The sequence below is a fragment of the Mastigoproctus giganteus genome, chromosome 7 (genome assembly GCF_048544385.1).
Source record: "Mastigoproctus giganteus isolate SK-2022 chromosome 7, ASM4854438v1, whole genome shotgun sequence".
Taxonomy (NCBI): domain Eukaryota; kingdom Metazoa; phylum Arthropoda; class Arachnida; order Uropygi; family Thelyphonidae; genus Mastigoproctus; species Mastigoproctus giganteus.
The window spans coordinates 155,145,140-155,164,191 of NC_143581.1; the positions used below are offsets into that span (position 1 = coordinate 155,145,140).

Consider the following 19,052-nt stretch of genomic DNA (forward strand, 5'->3'; position numbering starts at 1 on the left):
TCCTAGAAGAGAAATTAAACTCACAGGTCTATAATTACTTGTGTCAGCCTTTGATCCTCCTTTGTGAATTGCGGTCACATTTGTACATCTCCAGTCTATGGGTACCTCCCCTGAGTCCAAGGAAGCTCTCATAATTATGGCAAAGGGTATGCTTACTTCCTTTGCTGCCTCCTTTAATATAACTGGATAGATCCCATCCACCCCAGGTGCCTTTCTTGTGTTTATCTTCAACAATTTCTCCTCCACTTTCCTCTCTGTTATTACAAAATCATCTAGCTCACTGCCAGAGTTTACTTCACCTCTGCACTCCCCTTCCTGAATAACTCCTCATGTGTGAATGTAGATGCAAAATACTCATTTAGTTTGTTAGCCACCTGAGCAGGATCATCAACAGTTGAACCATCAATATCCAGTGGACCAATCTAATTCATCCCTTTCCTTCTAGAGTTTACATCGGTAAAGAACTCTTTTCTGTTTTTCTTTGCATCCGTTGCCAAGGATTTCTCATAATCTTCCTTTGCCTGCCTAATCTCCTTTGTGACTTGGTTACAGAGCAGCTTATATCTATAATAGGCTTCCATGTCACCCATTAATTTATATGTATCCCATGCATTTTTCTTCTCTGCCATATGTCTCATTAGTTCGTCTGACATCCATTTAGGCCTAAACCTTGAACAATATTTCTTAGTTAGTATGTAAAGCCTAGTAGCTTCCAAGATAAATTTTTGAATGCTTCCCATTTTGAATTTGCTGTTGGTAACATCATCAGTTGGTCCCACTATATAGAATTTAAATACTGTCTCAGACCATCGTAGTCGCCTTTATGAAACCAATAACCCTTCCCTTTACCCCTGATGGTAGTTACGTCTTTGAGTAAATCCCACTTCAGCACACTGTGATCACTACCACCTAGTGGTTCCTTTATCTGCAGATTCTTAATGCATGAAGAATCACTACTTATAATCAAATCAAGAGTAATACTCCCTCTAGTTGCCTCCCAAACATGCTGATGTAGAAAACAATCATCCAGTAAATCCACAAAAGCCTTGCTAGTGTGTGAGTGACCAACCCACAAATTCCAGTCAATATCTGGCAAATTAAAATCCCCCATTATAAGACTCTCTGATTTACTGGCCCACTCTATTTCCCTGTACAGTTTCTTATTATACTCATCAGAGTCATTAGGCCTATAGCACACTCCTACTCTCAATTTTGATCTCCCAATGCTTATGTCACACCAAACTGACTCAACAGTGCACTGTCCAGCGATGTCGACTGGCTGCACTTCCTCGTATTTTATGTGTTTCTTAACTAATAGCATAACCCCTCCTCCCTTCCTATCTATCCTTTCTGTAGACGTTGTACTCCCCAAATTCCAGTTCTGCATTCCTTATATCTGTGTGACACCACATCTCTGATATCCCGACAATATCCACCTGTGATGCTTTGAGCAATACCTCAAATTCATAAATTTATTTACCAAACTCCTAGCATTGGTGTACACGCAAGTATACAGGCACCTATTTCTATTCTTAGCTACCCTAACACAACCCATGTGTTTACTTGTACCGCAATGACTCCCAGCAGTCTCTGAAATATCCTGTATCTTGTTTTTCAGGCTTCTGCTCATTCCAATAGAAGCAGTGGAAGAATCACTTTCACCTCTGCCATTGGGTACTGTTAATATATTCGTCCTTGTATCCCTCCAAACCCTTAGCCAAAATTAAGAGAAAATCCTTGGATTCAGGGGAGGTACTCATGGACGGGAAATGTGCAAATGTATCACCAATTCACAAAGGCGGACAGGAGTAAGTACAGACCTGTTAGTTTAACTTCTGATCTTGGGAAAATAATGGAGTCACTTGTTAAAAAAGTATTCCAGGATCATCTAGATAAGATTGCAGTTATAGTTCAGATACAACATAGATTTGTTAAGTGACTGACTAGTTTGATTGTATACTATGATGTGGTCACAAAGGAACTTGATGCAAATAATAATTTTGATATCATATATTTGGATTTCAGGAAGGCTTTTGATACTGTTGCACACGGAAGACTGCTGTACAAATTGGAACAGTATAGCATTAAGGGAAAGTTGCTGCTATGAATAAAGGAATGGTTGAGTGGGAGAAGACAGAGTCGTAATCAATGGACACTGCTCTTCTTGGACTAATGTTATCAGTGGAGTTCTCCAGGATTTGGTGCTGTGTCCATTTTTATTTCCTGTAGTTATCAATGATATTGATAACTATCAATGGTATATCAGGCTTAATGTCCAAGTGTACAGATGGTAAGAAGGTTGCCAGAGTTGTTAATGACAGTACACTACTGAAACATGATCTAAAAATTTTGGCAGATGAGTTGAGAGGTGGTAACCTCTCAACCCATCTGGAGAGGGCGCTGACTCTCTTTAAAAATTACAGCTGTCAGTTGCTGGCTCCGAAAAAAAAACGATAAGTGTTTGCCTTTTTATTTACATAATTGTTATTTTATATTATACTTAATACTTAGTCTTATAGTTATAGTTACGCTGGTTATTTTTATTTTAATTTAGATAAATAGTTTTTGTAGATATACGTAATATTTAATCCGTTATTTCGTTCGAATCTTGCAGCCATTGTTTTTGTTTATAGTGGTAGGGAATTCAAATTTTTAATGAAGGTAGTTAGGTAGCTCTAACGTATAATTTATAGAGTATTATGCTTCACTGTTTCTATTAGATAGCGTAGTATTGACATTTAATTAATTTAATTTATTGATTTTATTAATTTAAAGTATCATGCCCCAAACTAGAGCAGCAAAGCAACGGACACAAAGTGGCAGGAGTGCTGTGACTTGGGGGAGAACTGAGGGGGGAGATTCTCCAATGCATCACAGCCTAAAAAAATGTGCAACTTGTGAAATGTTTGTGAAAGTGATTATCCTGTTGTATAAGGTGATGGTTAGTCCATACCCTGAGTACTGCATAGAGGTCTGGAAGCTTCAGTTGAGATATGATGTGGATCTGTTCTAATGGAAGCAAATAAGAGCGAGAAGATTAGTGAGTATGGAAAACAAAAGAGTTCTTTTACCAAGAAAAGACTTCAGTTTTGCAAAGTGCAGCAGCTGGAGAGTAGGCCCTGCAAGGAGATCTGATTGAGGTGTTTAAGGGTTTGAATGGATTAAGTAAGCTTAATGTTGATGGCTTTTCTACTCTTGTATAAACAACAGATGTGGGGAGCCTACATTTAAATAAATTGAGGAAGTATAGTTGCAATATATATTTGCAAAAATTTTCATTCAACCAGATGGTAGTTAATTGTTGGGGCTAACTTCCATCTGGTGTTGTGGAAATGGGTAATTTGAACAAATTTAAGGAAATACTGGACAAATTATTAGAGGATGTCAGGTAATGCATTAAGTGATTTTTTTCCCTCTGGCTGATGCTGTGTCAGCTTGCTTCTTTGTATTGTTTTCTACTACTAATACTACTAATAATAATAAAATCAGATAGTAATGGCCAACAGGTGTGATGTCCTTCTCCTCTGATTTTCAAAGATATTTCTGCACTGCCTTCAATTAAAACTGTGTGTATTATTAGATGGCATATAAGAGATGGCAGTGTATATTGTGAAAATTTCAAGACAATTCACAGATATGATAACACATTATTGGAAATGTACTTGAAAAATTTACATCTATGTACATACTCATGAAAAGGTTAAAGAGCTATTCTATTTCTCTTTTTTATTTTATTTTTGAGCCTTCAATTGAGCACAAACAAGTTTAATCACCTGACTTTCCATCTTACATTTTTTAACACACGTAACTCTACTAGAAACACACAAAATCTAAGGAAGAGCATCCAGTTGACATGGGTGGAAAGTGCAATGCTGAGTTAGTTTGGTGTAGCATAAGCAATGGGAAAGCAAAAATTAGGGTAGGAGTGTGTTATAGGCCTAATAACCCTGATGAGTACAACAAACAACTGTACAGAGAAATACAGCGAGATAGTAAATCAGATTGTCTTATAATGGGCAATTTTAACTTCCAAGATATTAAATGGAATTTGTGGGTTGGTCATTCGCACACTACAAGACTTTTGTGAATTTACTGGATAACTGAATTCTGATGATAACAGCATGTTCGACAGGCAATCTGAGGAAATTATAATCTTGATCTGATTATCAGCAGTAATTATTCATGCATTAACAATCTGCAGATAAAATAACCACTAGGTGGCAGTGATTTCATTATTATATAGCATTAGCATTAGCAAGGGCACATGATGCAAGAAAGCAAGCTTATATAGCATCAGCCAAAACACACACACACACACACACACACCCTCTTCTCATTTCGCCCATCCACTCACTCCAAATGTTTGTCTAGTTCTGCCTTGAATCTGTTTAAGCTATCAACTTCTACAACAACAGATGGAGGTTTGTTCCAGCAATCAACCACCCGCTGGCTAAAGGCAAACTTCCACACATCTATCCTACAACTGTCTTTCCTCAATTTGAATTTATGCCCTCTCAACAGTGATCACAGTGTACTGATGTGGAATTTACTCAAAGATGTAACTATCATCAGGGGTAAAGGGAAGGGTTTGTGCTTTTTGTAAAGTTGACTACAGTGGTCTCAGATAGTTTTTAAATTCTATACAGTGAGGACCAACTGATGATGTTACCAAAAGCAAATTCTAAATGGGAAGCATTCAAGGGATAAATCGTGGAAGCTACTAGGCTTTTCTTTTTTAACATGGAGCTAAATGATTTTGTAATAACTGAGAGCAAAGAGGGGGAGAAATTGTTGAAGTTAAACATAAGAAAGGCACCTGGGGCTGGATGGGATCTAACCAGTTATATTAAAAGAGGCAGCAAATCAAGTAAGCAAACTCTTAGCCAAAATTATGAGAGCAGCCTTAGACAAAAGGGAAATCCCCATGGACTGCAGATGTGCAATTTATCCCGAATTCACAAAGGTGGACTCATGTAATTACAGACTTATTGGTATAACTTCTGTTCCCGGGGGAAAAATGGAATCAATGGTTAAAGAAGCATTGAAGGATCATCTAGACAAGATTGCAGTTATAGTTCAGACACAGCATGGGTTTGTTAAGGGGAAGTCGTGTCTGACAAATTTTATTGGATACTATGATGTGGTACAGAGGAACTGGATGAAAAAAATAATTTTGATATCATATACTGGGATTTCAGGAAAGCTTTTGATACTGTTGCACATGAAAGACTTCTGCACAAATTGGAGTGGTATGGCATTAAGAGCAAGTTGCTACAATGGATAAAGGGATGGTTGAGTGGGAGATGACAGAGAGTGGTAATCAATGGACACTGCTCTTCGTCGTGGACTAATGTTATTAGTGGAGTCCTCCAGGGTTCGTTGTTGGGCTATGTTTATCAATGATACTGATGAAGGTATATCAGGCTTCGTATCCATGTTTGCAGGGTTGTTAACAACAATACACTACTGCAACAGGATCTAGAAAAGTTGGGCAGGTGGGTTGAGAAGTGGCAACTGAAGTTTATCATTGACAAATGCAAAGTACTGCATATGGGTAGCAGTAATCCCCAAGAAATACACCAATTGAGTGGTGTTACAGTCAGGGTATTTGAGAATGAAAGATAAAAAAAAAAAAAAAGTAAAGTACAGCCATTATCAACCCACTGCAGGGTGGAAGCCTCCCCAACAATTCATGCTGAGGGAAAATGGACCATAATCTGCCACGCTAGTCCAGTGCGGGTTGGCAGATCGACCGTATTCAGCAGTCAGGGGCTTGAACCCCAGTCTACTCAAAGAGCGCGTGTGCTACTGCACTCCCGCTCCCGCCCACTCGGCTACGGAGGAATGAAAGATACCTGGGGGTAATTGTGCAGTCAGATATGAAGTTTTCTGAGCAGTTCAGACAGTCTGCCAGAGCAGCTCATGGGGATCTGGTCAATGAGATATAGGAACTTTGCTAGCAGGGATAAGGAGGTGATTATAACCTTTGGTATTAGGCAATGGTCAGAACACACCTTGAATACTGCATATAGGTCTGGCGGCTTCGTTTTAGAAAGGATGTAAAGTTGTTGAAACGAGTACAGAGAAGGGCAACGAGATTGGTGAGGTGAACAAATAGGGTACTCTTACCAAGAAAGGCTTAAGTTCTGCAAAATGCAGCATTGCAATCTGTGAGTAATCTGATTGAGGTGTGTATCAGGCTTTGAATGGTTTGAGCAAGCTCAATGCTGATGGGCTTTTTTATTTTGCTCAGAGTGTGCACCTGAGGGGGCATAAATTCAAAAGAAACAGCCATCCGGGCTAGCCAGGTGGGTAAAGTGCCTGCCTGGCAACACAAAGGTCGAGGGTTTGAATCGCGCCTCGGGCTTGGATCAAAGTACTGCAAAAACCTTGGGACGTGCATTATGGCCACAGAAGCCGATGTGCATACAACTACCAAAAAAAAAAAAAAAAAAAAATTAAATAAATAAATTTAAATTGAGGAAAGACAGTTGTAGAATAGATGTGTGGACATTTGCCTTTATCCAGTGAGTGGTTTATTGCTGGAACAAACATCCATCTGTTATTGTGGAAGTTGATAGCTTAAATTTTTTTTTTGTTAGTTGTTAGTGCATTGGCTTCTGTGGCCATAATGCAACTCCCAAAGTTTTTGCATTTACTCTGATCCAAGCCTGAGGCAGGATTCATACCCGCGACCTTTGGGTTGCCAGGCAGGCACTTTACCCACCGGGCTAGCCCAGTCGGCGACAGCTTAAATAAATTCAAGGAAGAACTGGACAAATTTTAGGAATGAATGGATGAGTGAAATGGAACCTTTTTCTTTTTTTTTTTTTGCTGAGGCTGTATAAGGTTGCTTTCTTGCATTATATGCCTTTACTAATGCTAGATAATACTTTCTGCCATTTAGTCTTTCTTCCAAACTAATTCTAGAAGCGATTGCCCTGCATTCCTAGAGCTGTGCCTTACTTAGTAGAGGCATATGATGCAAGAAAGCAAGCTTATGCAGCATCAGCCAAAAGGGAAAAAAAAAAAAAAAAAAAAAAACACGCTCCCATTTCACCCCTCCGTTCGTTCCAAGTACCTGTCCAGCTCAGCCTATCAGCTTCCACAACAAAGGATAGAAGTCTGTTCCACCAACCAACCACCCGCTGGCTAAAGTCAAACTTCCCCACATCTATCCTACATCTGTCTTCCCTCAATTTGAATTTACCCTCTCAAATGATTATTCTGAGCAAGAGGAAGAATTCCATCAACATTGAGCATGCTCAAACCATTCAAGGCTTTATACACCTCAATCAGATCACCTCGCAGGTGCCTAGTTTCCAAACACTGTAATTTGCAAAATTTAAGCCTTTCTTCAAAAGAGCAACCCTTTGTTCCATTTACTAATCTTGTTGCCCTTCTCTATACTCATTCCAACAGCTCTACATCCTTTTAAAATTGAAGCCTCCAGACCTGTATACAGTACTCAAGGTGTGGCCTGACCATTGCCTTATATAAGGGGATAATCACCTCCTTATCCCTGCTATAAAAATTCCTATATATCATTGACAAGACACTATGAGCTACTCTTGCTGACCGTCTGCGCTGCTCAGCAAACTTCACATCTGCCTGCACAATTACCCCCATGTCCTTTTCGTTCTCTACCACTGTCAGTGTAGTACCACAGGGTTGATACGTCACTCAAGGGTTGCTGCTTCCCAGATATGGTACTTTACATTTGTCAATGTTAAACTTCATTTGCCACATCTCAGCCCATCTGCTCAACTTTTCTAGATCCTGTTGCAGCAGCATACTGTCATTAGTGTCCTTAACAACCCTGCCAACCTTCATATCATCTGCAAACTTGGACATTAAGCTTGATATATACCATCATCAATATCATTTATAAATACAGAAAACAACAATGGACCCAATACTGAACCCTGAGGGACTCGACTAATAACATTAGTCCATGATGAGCAGTGTCCATTGACTACCACTCTCTGTCTTCTTCCACTCTTTTTTTTTTTTTTGGTAGTTGTTGGCACATAGGCTTCTGTGGCCATAATGCACCTCCCAAGGTTTTTGCAGTACATTGATCCAAGCCTAAGGCAGGAATCAAACCCGTGACCTTTGGGTTGCCAGGCAGGCACTTTACCCACCCGGCTTGCCCGGTCGGCTTCTCCCACTCAACCATCCCTCTATCCATAGCAGCAATTTGCCTCCAATGCCACATTGCTCCAATTTGTGCAGCAGTCTTCCATGTGCAACAGTATCAAAAGCCTTTCTAAGATCCAAATATATGATATCAAAGTTATTCCCTGCATTCAGTTCCTTGGTGACAACATCATTGTATCCGATCAAATTGGTCAGGCAAGATTTTCTCTTAACAAAACCATGCTGTGTCCGAGCTATAACTGAAGTCTTGTCTAGATGATCCTGCAGTGCTTCTTTAACCAGTGTCTCCATTAATTTTCCTGGAACAGAAGTTAAACTAACAGGTCTATAATTACTTGTGTTGCCCTTTGATCCTCCTTTCTGAATTGGGGCATATTTGCACATCTCCAGTCCATGGGTACCTCCTCCGAGTCCAAAGAAGCTCTCATAATTATGGCTAAGGGTTTGCTTACTTACTTTGCTGCCTCTTTTAATATAACTGGATAAATACCATCCACCCTGGGTGATAAGGGGATAATCAACTCCTTATCCCTGCTAGAAAAATTCCTGTATATCATATTTTTATGTTTATCTTCAACAATTTCTCCTCGACTTTCCTCTCAGTTATAACAAAATCATCCAGCTCACTGCCAGATTTTAACTCACCTCAGTCATTCTGCTCTGGAAATAACTCCTCATGGGTGAATGTAGATGCAAAATACTCATTTAGTTTGTTAGCCACCTGAGCAGGATCATCAACAGTTGAACCATCAATATCCAGTTGAACAATCTGATTCATCCCTTTCCTTCTAGTTTACATAGGTAAAGAACTCTTTGTTGTTTTTCTTTGAATCCTTTGCTAAGGATTTCTCATAATCTGCCTTTGCCTGCCTAATCTCCTTTGTGTCTTGGTTACAGAGCAGCTTATATCTATTATAGGCTTCCATGTCACCCATTAATATATATGTATCCCATGCATTTTTCTTCTATGTCACATGTCTCATTAGTTCATCTGACATCCATTTATGCCTGAACCTTGAACAATATTTCTTAGTTGGTATGGAAAGCCTAGTAGCTTCCAAGATAAATTCTTTGAATGCTTCCCATTTTGAATTTTCTGTTGGTAACATCATCAGTTGATCCCACCGTATAGAATTTAAATACTCTCAGACCACCGCAGTCACCTTTACCAAAGCAAAAACCCTTTCCTTTACCCCTGATATTAGTTACCTCTTTGAGCAAATCCCACTTCAGCACACTGTGATCACTGCCACCTAGTGGTTCCTTTATCTGCAGATTCTTTGCATGAAGAATCACTACTGATAATCAGATCAAGAGTATTACTCCCTCTAGTTGTCTACCGAACATGCTGATGTAGAAAACAATCATCCAATAAATCCACAAAAGTCTTGCTAATGTGTGAGTGACTAACCCACAAATTCCAGTCAATATCTGGGAAATTAAAATCTCCCATTATAAGACTCTCTGATTTACTGGCCCACTCTATTTCCCTGTACAGTTACTTATTATACTCATCAGAGTCATTAGGCCTATAACACACTCCTACTCTCAATTTTGATCTCCCAATGCTTATGTCATACCAAACTGACTCGACACTGCACTGTCCAGCGATGTCGACTGGCTTCTCTTCCTTGGATTTTATGTGTTTCTTAACTAATAGCGTAACCCCTCCTCCCTTGCTATCCAGTCTATCCTTCCTGTACAGATTGTACTTCCCAAATTCCAGTTCTGCATTCCTTATAACTGTGTGACACCACGTCTCTGATATCGCAACAATATCTGCCTTTGTTGTTCCGAGCAATACCTCAAATTCATCAAATTTATTTACCAAACTCCTAGCATTGGTGTACATGCAAGTATACATGCACCTGATCCTATTCTCAGCTACCCTAACAGAACCCATGTGTTTAGTTGTACCGCAATGACTTCCAGCAGTCTCTGAAATACCCTGCATCTTGTTTTCCAGGCTGCTGCTCATTCCAATAGAAGCAGTGCAAGAATCATTTTCACCTCTGCCAGTAGCTACTGTTAATCCATTGGTCCTTGTATCCCCCCCCCAAGCTTGCAGTTTTCCGACTCATCTAACACTGCCTCGATAGCATCAGCAAATATTCTTGCACCCTTTCTATTTAAGTTTATCCCATCCCATCACAGACCAGGCTGAAAAAAAGTCTACCCCTTGAGCCTTGCACAATCTTTCCAGGGCCGAATTGATCGACATGGCTCTCATCATATACTCCCTCCTGTCGTGTCTGGGCAGAATTGCAGACACTTTCAAATTCAACCCTAATTCACGGCTTTTTTTTCAACAGCGACCTGTACTTGTTAAGTAATTCTGCCGGTTTCCTACTCTTAATATCATTAGTGTCAACATGTACAACAATATCACCCTTTGTTCCCTTAAAAGATATTTGCTCTACAATGTCATCAACCTTTGCCCCGGCAGACATAGGTGGTCCTGTTCCACCTATCCTTTTTACATAGCATGTTCCCCGTTTCCCTGACAATGGAGTCACCAACTTCCAGAAGGCAAGGTGAATACAAATCAAAAAGTGATTTGTATTCACCCAGAAGTAGTTGTAGTAGAAAGATGAAATATTTTTTGTTTGATACCCTGAAATACTCAACATTCTCCACTAGGCATTGAGGAGTCAACCGCTACAACTAAGCTGCTATATGACATCATGTCTGAACTGGGTCTCAAGCAGTATAACAATACTTGTACTAGAGGCAAGGCGATGCTGGATCTCATTTTTGCATCCAAGCAGATCCTTATTTTAGAAGCAGTTTCATTTCTGCCGTCTGATCACAAGGCTTTAAACTGTCAAATAAACATATCACAGAAGAGTAGATGCACTAATCCGGTCCCAGCCAAGCTGAACTTTAGGAGAGCAGACTGGCAACTATTAGGGCGTGAGCTCGATTGCATTGATTGGTTCTCCTTCCCACGGATTAATGATCTTGACGCAGTCACCGATCATCTTATTAGCACAATCTCCTCTATCATTCAAGGGTTCGTACCTCTTAGTAAAAATTACAGGAAAAGATTCCCTCATTGGATCACGACAGACATAATTGCGATTATACGAGCCAAAGAACAGTGCAGAAAACACTTTAGGACGACACATAATGAAACATATATGGCACTGTTCAAGGAACACAGAAGTAACGTTAAAAGGATGATCAGAAATCAGTACGCTCGTTATATTCAATCAATTCAACACAGTTTCACAGTAAATGGAGACCTGAAGCCATTCTGGAACATGCTAAAGAATTCTAATAACTGCTGAACAGGAACCAGGATCATTGATTCCGATGGAAAGCCTATAACCTGTGACAAAACTAAAGCAGATCTTTTTGCGACCTTTTTCTCCTCCTTTTCAGAGAAAACAGCAGCTACTGCTGCTGCTTCAGCTTATCAATTTCAAGTCATTAAGGATGATACACTGAATAATCTCTCGGTGGACACAGTCGATATCATTCAAGCGCTTCGGAAACTAACAAAAGATTTTTCTGCAGGCCCAGATAAGATTCCACTTATCTTGTGGAAGAAATGCTTTCCACAACTTAAATATATAATATTGCATATTTTCAGTCTTTCCGTTAAGTCTGGTATCTGCCCCACTCACTTCAAAACTGTTAATGTTATTCCTATCCCAAAGAGAAGTGCAAACCACTCACTAGAGAATTACCATCCCATCTGCCTTATGAACTCGCTGGCAAAAATTCTGGACACTGTCATTCACCACCGATTAATGGAATATTTTCATCACTTTATCTGCGACTGCCAACATGGCTTCACCAGGGGCCGATCAACTACCACTAATCTTCTCACCATCTGGCAACAGGTTCTAGACACCGTCAATCGCGGGGGACAGGTTGATGTGATCTACACAGACCTTACTAAGGCTTTCGACAGTGTCCCTCATAATCAACTTGCTCAAAAACTAAGCCACTATGGAATACTTGACCCTTTATTATCCTGGTTGATGAGCTATATTTCATATAGAAAACATAGGGTGATCATCGGACAGGAAGTCTCAAGGGAATTTTTTCCATTGAGAGGAGTACCACAGGGATCATCTCTTGGGCCTCTTTTATTCACCATCTTTATCAACGATCTACCGCAATTTGTTGAGAGAGATGGTGTCAAGACACTAATGTTTGCCAATGATGTGAAACTATATTCACGTATCAGCAGTCAAGATGATGCTGTTAACCTTCAGGCTGCTCTCAACTCTTTTGCTGATTGGGTTGCTTTGAATGGTTTGGAGGTTAACACTAGGAAATGCAGCTCTATTTCCTTTGCAGCTACGAGGAAAACTAAGACTTTAGTTAATGAATATTACATCAAGGAGATGCCGATTTCCAGAGTTGACGAAGTTAAAGATCTGGGAGTTACTTTAACCGCTACATGTGGGTTTGATAAACATGTTAGGAATATATTAAACCAAGCGAAAAAAAAACAAATTGGCTTCATTAAATGGCAGACGTACAGATTTCAAGATCCTCAGTTCTCTGTGCTCCTATTTAAGACAACAATACTCCCTATAGTGGAGTTTGCTTCTCCTATATGGAACCCACACTATGCATACATGATACAGCAAATAGAATCGCTCCAGATGAAATTTATCCACGATCTTTCCAGACGTAACCCCATGTTTTACCACAGAATCTTCTACCGGAATCTCTGTTCCTACTTCAAGCTTCAAAACTTGGAAACTCGACGAACTGCTCTTGATCTCAAATTGTTGTACCACATCTTCGCTGGTTCAACCTACCTGCCAGATCTTCTGTGCCATATTGACCTTCACGCTCCAGTGGTGGCTACTAGACAGAAGACTACATTCCACATCGGTAACTCCAGATTAGAGATATCCAGGAACTCCTTCTTCAAAAGAACATTGGCACTCATGAACAAGTTTGACTTGGATATGGCTGTGAACAAGAAACAATTTCACAGAACTATTTGGAGTAAGTTGACCGATTGACGGATGAGTTCTGGGCTAAAGATGTCCTCATTAATTCGTGTGTGTGATGATGTCTCCTGCAGCAAACTGCTTTCTGCGAGTTCACATAGCGCTGGACTTGACGTCATGAATATCTTTTTTATTTTTGTGAATTGGACTTTTCCTGTTTGAATTAACTTTCATTGTACAAAGTATATTAGTCTACCATTTATTTTTATGTTTTGTACAACCTTTGCTCTGTTATACACTTTAACTGGGCGAATGCCTGTTGTGTATATTATATGTTAAAAATAAAATAAAATCTCTATAGCAACCACACAGATTTTGGTTTTGAACTGACAATTATTTTTTTTTTCTTTGCAGTACTGAAGAAAGTGTCACAATGGATAAAGTGGAATACAGATCTGTGATTCAGTTCCTCTCTTTTGCAAGGAAAACAATCCATGAAGAAATGGGGTCACTGTTTATGGAGAAGACTGCCAGGTTACAGTGTTGTTACATATTGGTATAACCAATTCAAATGCGGAAGAACCTCAGAGGGTGATGAAGTAATCCCAGGATGCCCAGAAATTACTGTAACAGAAGAGAGTGTTGTAAAAATGGAAGCATTATTCCTGGAAGATCAATGTATTAGTGTCAAAGAACTAGCTGCAGAGCTCCAAATTAGTGTAGGAGAAGACTGCCAGGTTACAGTGGAGAACATCATCTGTCAACAGTTGCATATGAGTAAAGTATCTGCTAAATGGGTACCCAGACTTCTGACTCCTTTCCTGTCTTTGTTGTCAATATGCCAGGAAATAGTGAAATATTGCCACACCCTGCTTTTTCTCCCAACCTTATACCTCAGATTTCTTCCTCTTTCCTGGCATGCAGCTCTTTCTTCATGGAAAATACTTTCCTGCTGATGATGAGGTGATTTTCTGCTCTCGAGTTGTGGTTTGGAGAACAGTCAGAGGACTTCTACAAAACTGGCTTGTGGAAGTGTATTGAGAGTTTGCAAAAATTTGTCATTTTCTCTGGTGGCTATGTTGAAAAAGTGTAATGCATGGTGTGTGTTTCAATCTTCTATCACAACTACTTCTGGTCGAATACAAATCTTTTTTGAACCCCCCGCCCCATAGCTTAATTTATAATTTTTGTTTGGGTGCAGCTCTCCCGTGTCCATCCACTTTTTTTCTGTGATATCACATATCTGTGATATCCACTTTTTTTCTGTGATATCTATTCTGATATCACATTAATCTAGTTCTGCTAATTCCAACTGCTTACCGTGTAAGCTTTGAACTTTGATGGTACCACACACTGATTGGTACTTAGTTTGCGCTGCACATTTAAATCTGTCTTCTTTTTTTTATCACTCTTTTTTTTTTCTATCTTGAATGAACAATTTTTACAAATTATTAATCAGCTTGAAATATTCCTTAAATAATGACCTACATTTATTGAAATAAATAACACAAGGGATGGGGGGGGGGGAGAAAGAGAGAGAGAGAGAGAGAGAGAGTTAAAAAAAGATAAACTAAACTTGCCTTGTATAGCAATTTCTAAACTATCTCCAACAACTACCTCCACATCTGTAATTTCCTTAGGCCTTTTTTTCTTTATCATTAAAATCTGTCCATCAGCCAAAATATCTCCAGGACTTTCTGTTTCTTCACATATGTCTGTTTGGTCAGCAATTTGATTTGTTAGTTTAGCTCGAATACTCTGCAATGATAATAGGATTACAGGAGAAAAAACAGATAAAACATTAGCCATTCTGAATTTACTGCTGATGCTAGTATGAAACTAAAAGTATAATAACTGTGCTGTACATATCTTCTATGTATAATTAGTCTTTATTTACCATTGGAGTTTCATTGCAATCAATCACCAAAATTTGACCATAAAGAATTTTTTGTAATCAGTTTGTTTGTTTGTTTGTTATTTGGTTTTTAGGAGCATTAGCAACTAAGGCCATATTGCTCCGGGGATATGCAGTGGTCATTCCCTGACCTTTCTGCATCCTCCGTATTTGGTGGGCACGGGCTTGAACCCCAGTCTAATCAAGAAGCGTGTGCTACGCACTGCTGCTCCTGCCCACCTTTGTAAATTCCCTTCTAGTACTAAACATTCTTAAGATTTCTGTTTTCAATGAAGCTTATTCAGATCTTATTTCACTTGTTCAAATGCTGAAAAATGCCTAGGTAGTTATATCCTGATTATAGTGACATCTAGTGACTTGAAGATATGGGAAGCCAAACCATGAAAATCCAAATATCTTGCTAATTTAACTGTTGTTCACTGACTACAGCAACAAATGCTTTGTCCAACCACAAAAATGACTACTTAAGGACACTGAAATTTTAAGAAGGAATGAATCACAACATTTCTTCAGCATATACAAAGCAGTGAATAATAGTAAAAGAGGTTAAAATGTGTTATTAGCATTTACATGGGCACAAATAAAAGACAAATGCTTAAAGTTTTTGTTCAACTATAAAGCTTCAGATGTGTCCCACTCATTAACTTTGTATGTCCAGTTGACATTTGTAATGAAAGGATATCTTATGATGAACTAGCTGTGGAAGCTAAAACAATATCCACAAGTTTCACTTCATTTAATCCTTCCTGACATTTTTCTTATGACAATAAATAGATCTACATCCCACCCTTGCTAGGTTAGGCTACTTCAAACATTGCATCCATCTCACCATCATCACTATGAATAGAATAATTCCAGACAAAGCATAGTAAGAGAATACTACCAGATGTCTGTAGAGCAGTGGCATTCATAGGCCAAAAATATTTGGGATCTTCCTTTTTTTTTGTTTATATGATTTCTTACAATTTCATAAAAAAGTTTCACTGCATTATATTTTTTCTGTCTTGCTATTATGAGAAAACTATGTTTCCTCTACTAACAACAACAGGCTTGGATTCATTTCTCGCCTTAGAAATGACACTTACCCACAAGTCGACTTAAAATTACTAATTACTTTACACTATTACCCACAAGTCGACTTAAAATTACTTTTAACTGAATAGCTTCCCAAGCAGATAAAGTCGTTATTCAAAAAAAAAAAAAAACTCAAGGCACCATTATTACAGCTGTTCCGGACTAGCTGGACTCTCATCAGAATGTGGATGGGCTCATTAGTTTATTCATGTTAAAACTGTAAATAAATTTGCCAATTTAATGTTGTTATTTGATTAAAAATCATATTAATAATTTTAGAGCGACTCATGAATAACAATGTCTTTTCTAAAGTGAGTAATAAGCCCAAGCCATTATATTTTTTCTGTCTTGCTATTATGAGCAAACTATGTTTCCTCCACTAACAACAACAGGCTTGGATTCATTGCTCACCTTAGAAATGACACTATTATCCACAAGTCAACTTAAAATTACTAATATCACTTTAACTGAATAGCTTCCCAAGCAGATGAAGCCATTATTCAAAAAAAACTCAAGGCACCATTATTACAGCTGTTCCGGACTAGCTGGACTCTCATCAGAATGTGGATGGGCTCATTAGTTTATTCATGTTAAAACTGTAAATAAATTTAATAAATATGCCAATTTAATGTTGTTATTTGATTAAAAATCATATTAATAATTTTAGATCAACTCATGAATACCAATGTCTTTTCTAAAGTGAGTAATAAGCCCAAGCCTGTTGCTGGCAATGGAGGGAACATTTCCCAATGACACCAAGACAGAAAAATATAATTCAATGAAGTGTGTTTTATCTATTTCAATGCTTCAGTGAAATGCACACCTGTTTTTTTATGTAAATGATTTGTTATTGTCCTGTACACTACTTGACTGCAATAAAGCTCTATAATGGAATGAGACATGTAACAATGCTTCCTTTATAATTTCAATTTGATAGGTATGTGGTAATAAGGGTAAGTTGGCTTCACATTGTTCAATACATCTTAACTGTATATTATACAATACACAGTTAAGATGTATATTAATTGCTTATTATACAATAAAAGATGACATCATTGTACATCTTGTTGTATAATACATCTGTGTCATGTGCTATATGATATTATAAATATAAATAAAACTTAATCATCTATATTAAAAAATATAACTATTTACAAAAGCTCTTATTAAGTTAGTATATTCCGTTAAGTTTGTTAAGTGATGAAATTATATTTTATTTAGGCTATTTTTAAATGTAATAATGTAAAGATATTATACCATCAACAAATGCATTTCTTCAAGGTATGACATTCCTTCAACAAACAGAATCACCCTCAACAAATATATCATATTTGTTGAGGTGTTTCCTTTAACTAATGTATCCTTTGAAGTGAACTTTTTTCAAGTTATTTCACTTTTATATAAAGTTAAATAACCTGAAAAAACTGATTTACATTTGTTGAAATATATAAAACCAGGAAGAGTGAGGAATGGAAGGGGAGTAGATATTTAATATACAATTTAATTCAATTGTTTCTCTGTAGTTCTGTAATTTGTGTGCAAGTGAAATATTTACTGTGTGAACTGAAATGTTCATTTGTGTGTTAATGACCAAGACAGTCTCTCTTATGATTGAGGCAAGTATGTAATTCAACAGTGCAAAATAATAATATTCCTATATATCACATACAGGTCTATATTATAAGCATTCATCACGAAAGCTAACAATTTACAAGACAGTGTTGATTGGCTATTTGAAGAATATGGCAAATTCCACATGTGCTGTTTTAAATTTGGCTTTTATGTAAAACTAAATAAGAGTTTCATCATAAGCATTCAGCAATACCATGGCAATAGTAACTTGGCCATTTGAAGAAATGTGGTGAATGCGTATTCATCCTATTTTTGAAACAATTGTATTAAGGTTGGACTTGTCTGATGATTTTCTTTATCTAAATTACCTCAGATAAAGGAAAATATAAGAAATGCTTTAAAACTATGACAACTATGTCTGGGGGAACATTTAAATGCCATAAGAACCGCTGATTACAGTAAGTCTGCCGTGGCCGAACATTTTTGGGAGAAGCAGCATCAAATCTCCCCGGAGGTCGCTATTATTTTGGATCGTGCACATGGATACTGGGAGCGTAAATGGCTCGAGGGATTGGTTCATCCAGTAAGAATACCATGAATAGAGATAGAGGCATGCGTATTCATCCTATTTTTGAAACAATTGTATTAAGTTTGGATGAACGATTTTCTTTGCCACGTACCCGAGACATTTCCGCTTTCGGTTCTGACCAAGTGCCGATTGAACCACGTGGAGAAATACCACGTGTGGAGGTACCGTGAACCTGCTATTTAAGGAGATGTTGCAGAAAGTCATATTACTGTTGAAGAAGAGAGCTGACGCTCTCAAAAGCTCCAGGTTTTTAGCGTTTTTAATTTTATATTTTAGCTTATTTTATTGTAAACGATCTTTTATTGCAGTTTTTAGTATTCCGCAATATACAATCACTAGTTTATTGTAAATATTTTGTTTTATATTATATTTTTATACTATTTGTAAAAATTTTAGTTACAGTAAATTTGTTCAATGGTCGGTGTATGAGTTTATTTCCTAGATATGAGTTTTACCGACCTCAGAGGCCTCTTTCAGGAAACTATGACAAAACTGTATAAATTAAATCCTTATTTACTAATAAATAAATAATAACAAATAAATGAAGTTAAAAAATATAAATAAAATAAATTAAGATATAAATATAATAATATGTGCTGGAGGAAGGAACTGATCACCCCCTTCTGCCAACATAAAATAGAAATCTGGCTGTACAGTGAGATCAACACAAGCAGTTATTCTTTCTAATTTTATTGTCAGGAAACGAGAAACAGTTATTACAATAAGGACAGACAGAATAGTGGGGTATCACTACTATTGATGGGAGGGATTAGTTATACTGTAGATCAGTAATCATCTTATAGTACACTATATAGGAATGAGA

General features: G+C 37.9%; 1 protein-coding gene across 1 annotated transcript in view; it reads right to left on the reverse strand.

Annotated features, from left to right (window-relative positions):
• The window catches only part of LOC150083272 (sodium channel protein para-like), a 1,345,866-nt gene that overhangs the window by 412,816 nt on the left and 913,998 nt on the right, over positions 1-19,052 (reverse strand). Inside the window, exon 20 of the mRNA XM_090377950.1 lies at positions 14,660-14,837. Within this exon, the coding sequence (XP_090234076.1) occupies positions 14,660-14,837 (178 nt within the window). The remainder of the gene's footprint in view (positions 1-14,659; positions 14,838-19,052) is intronic.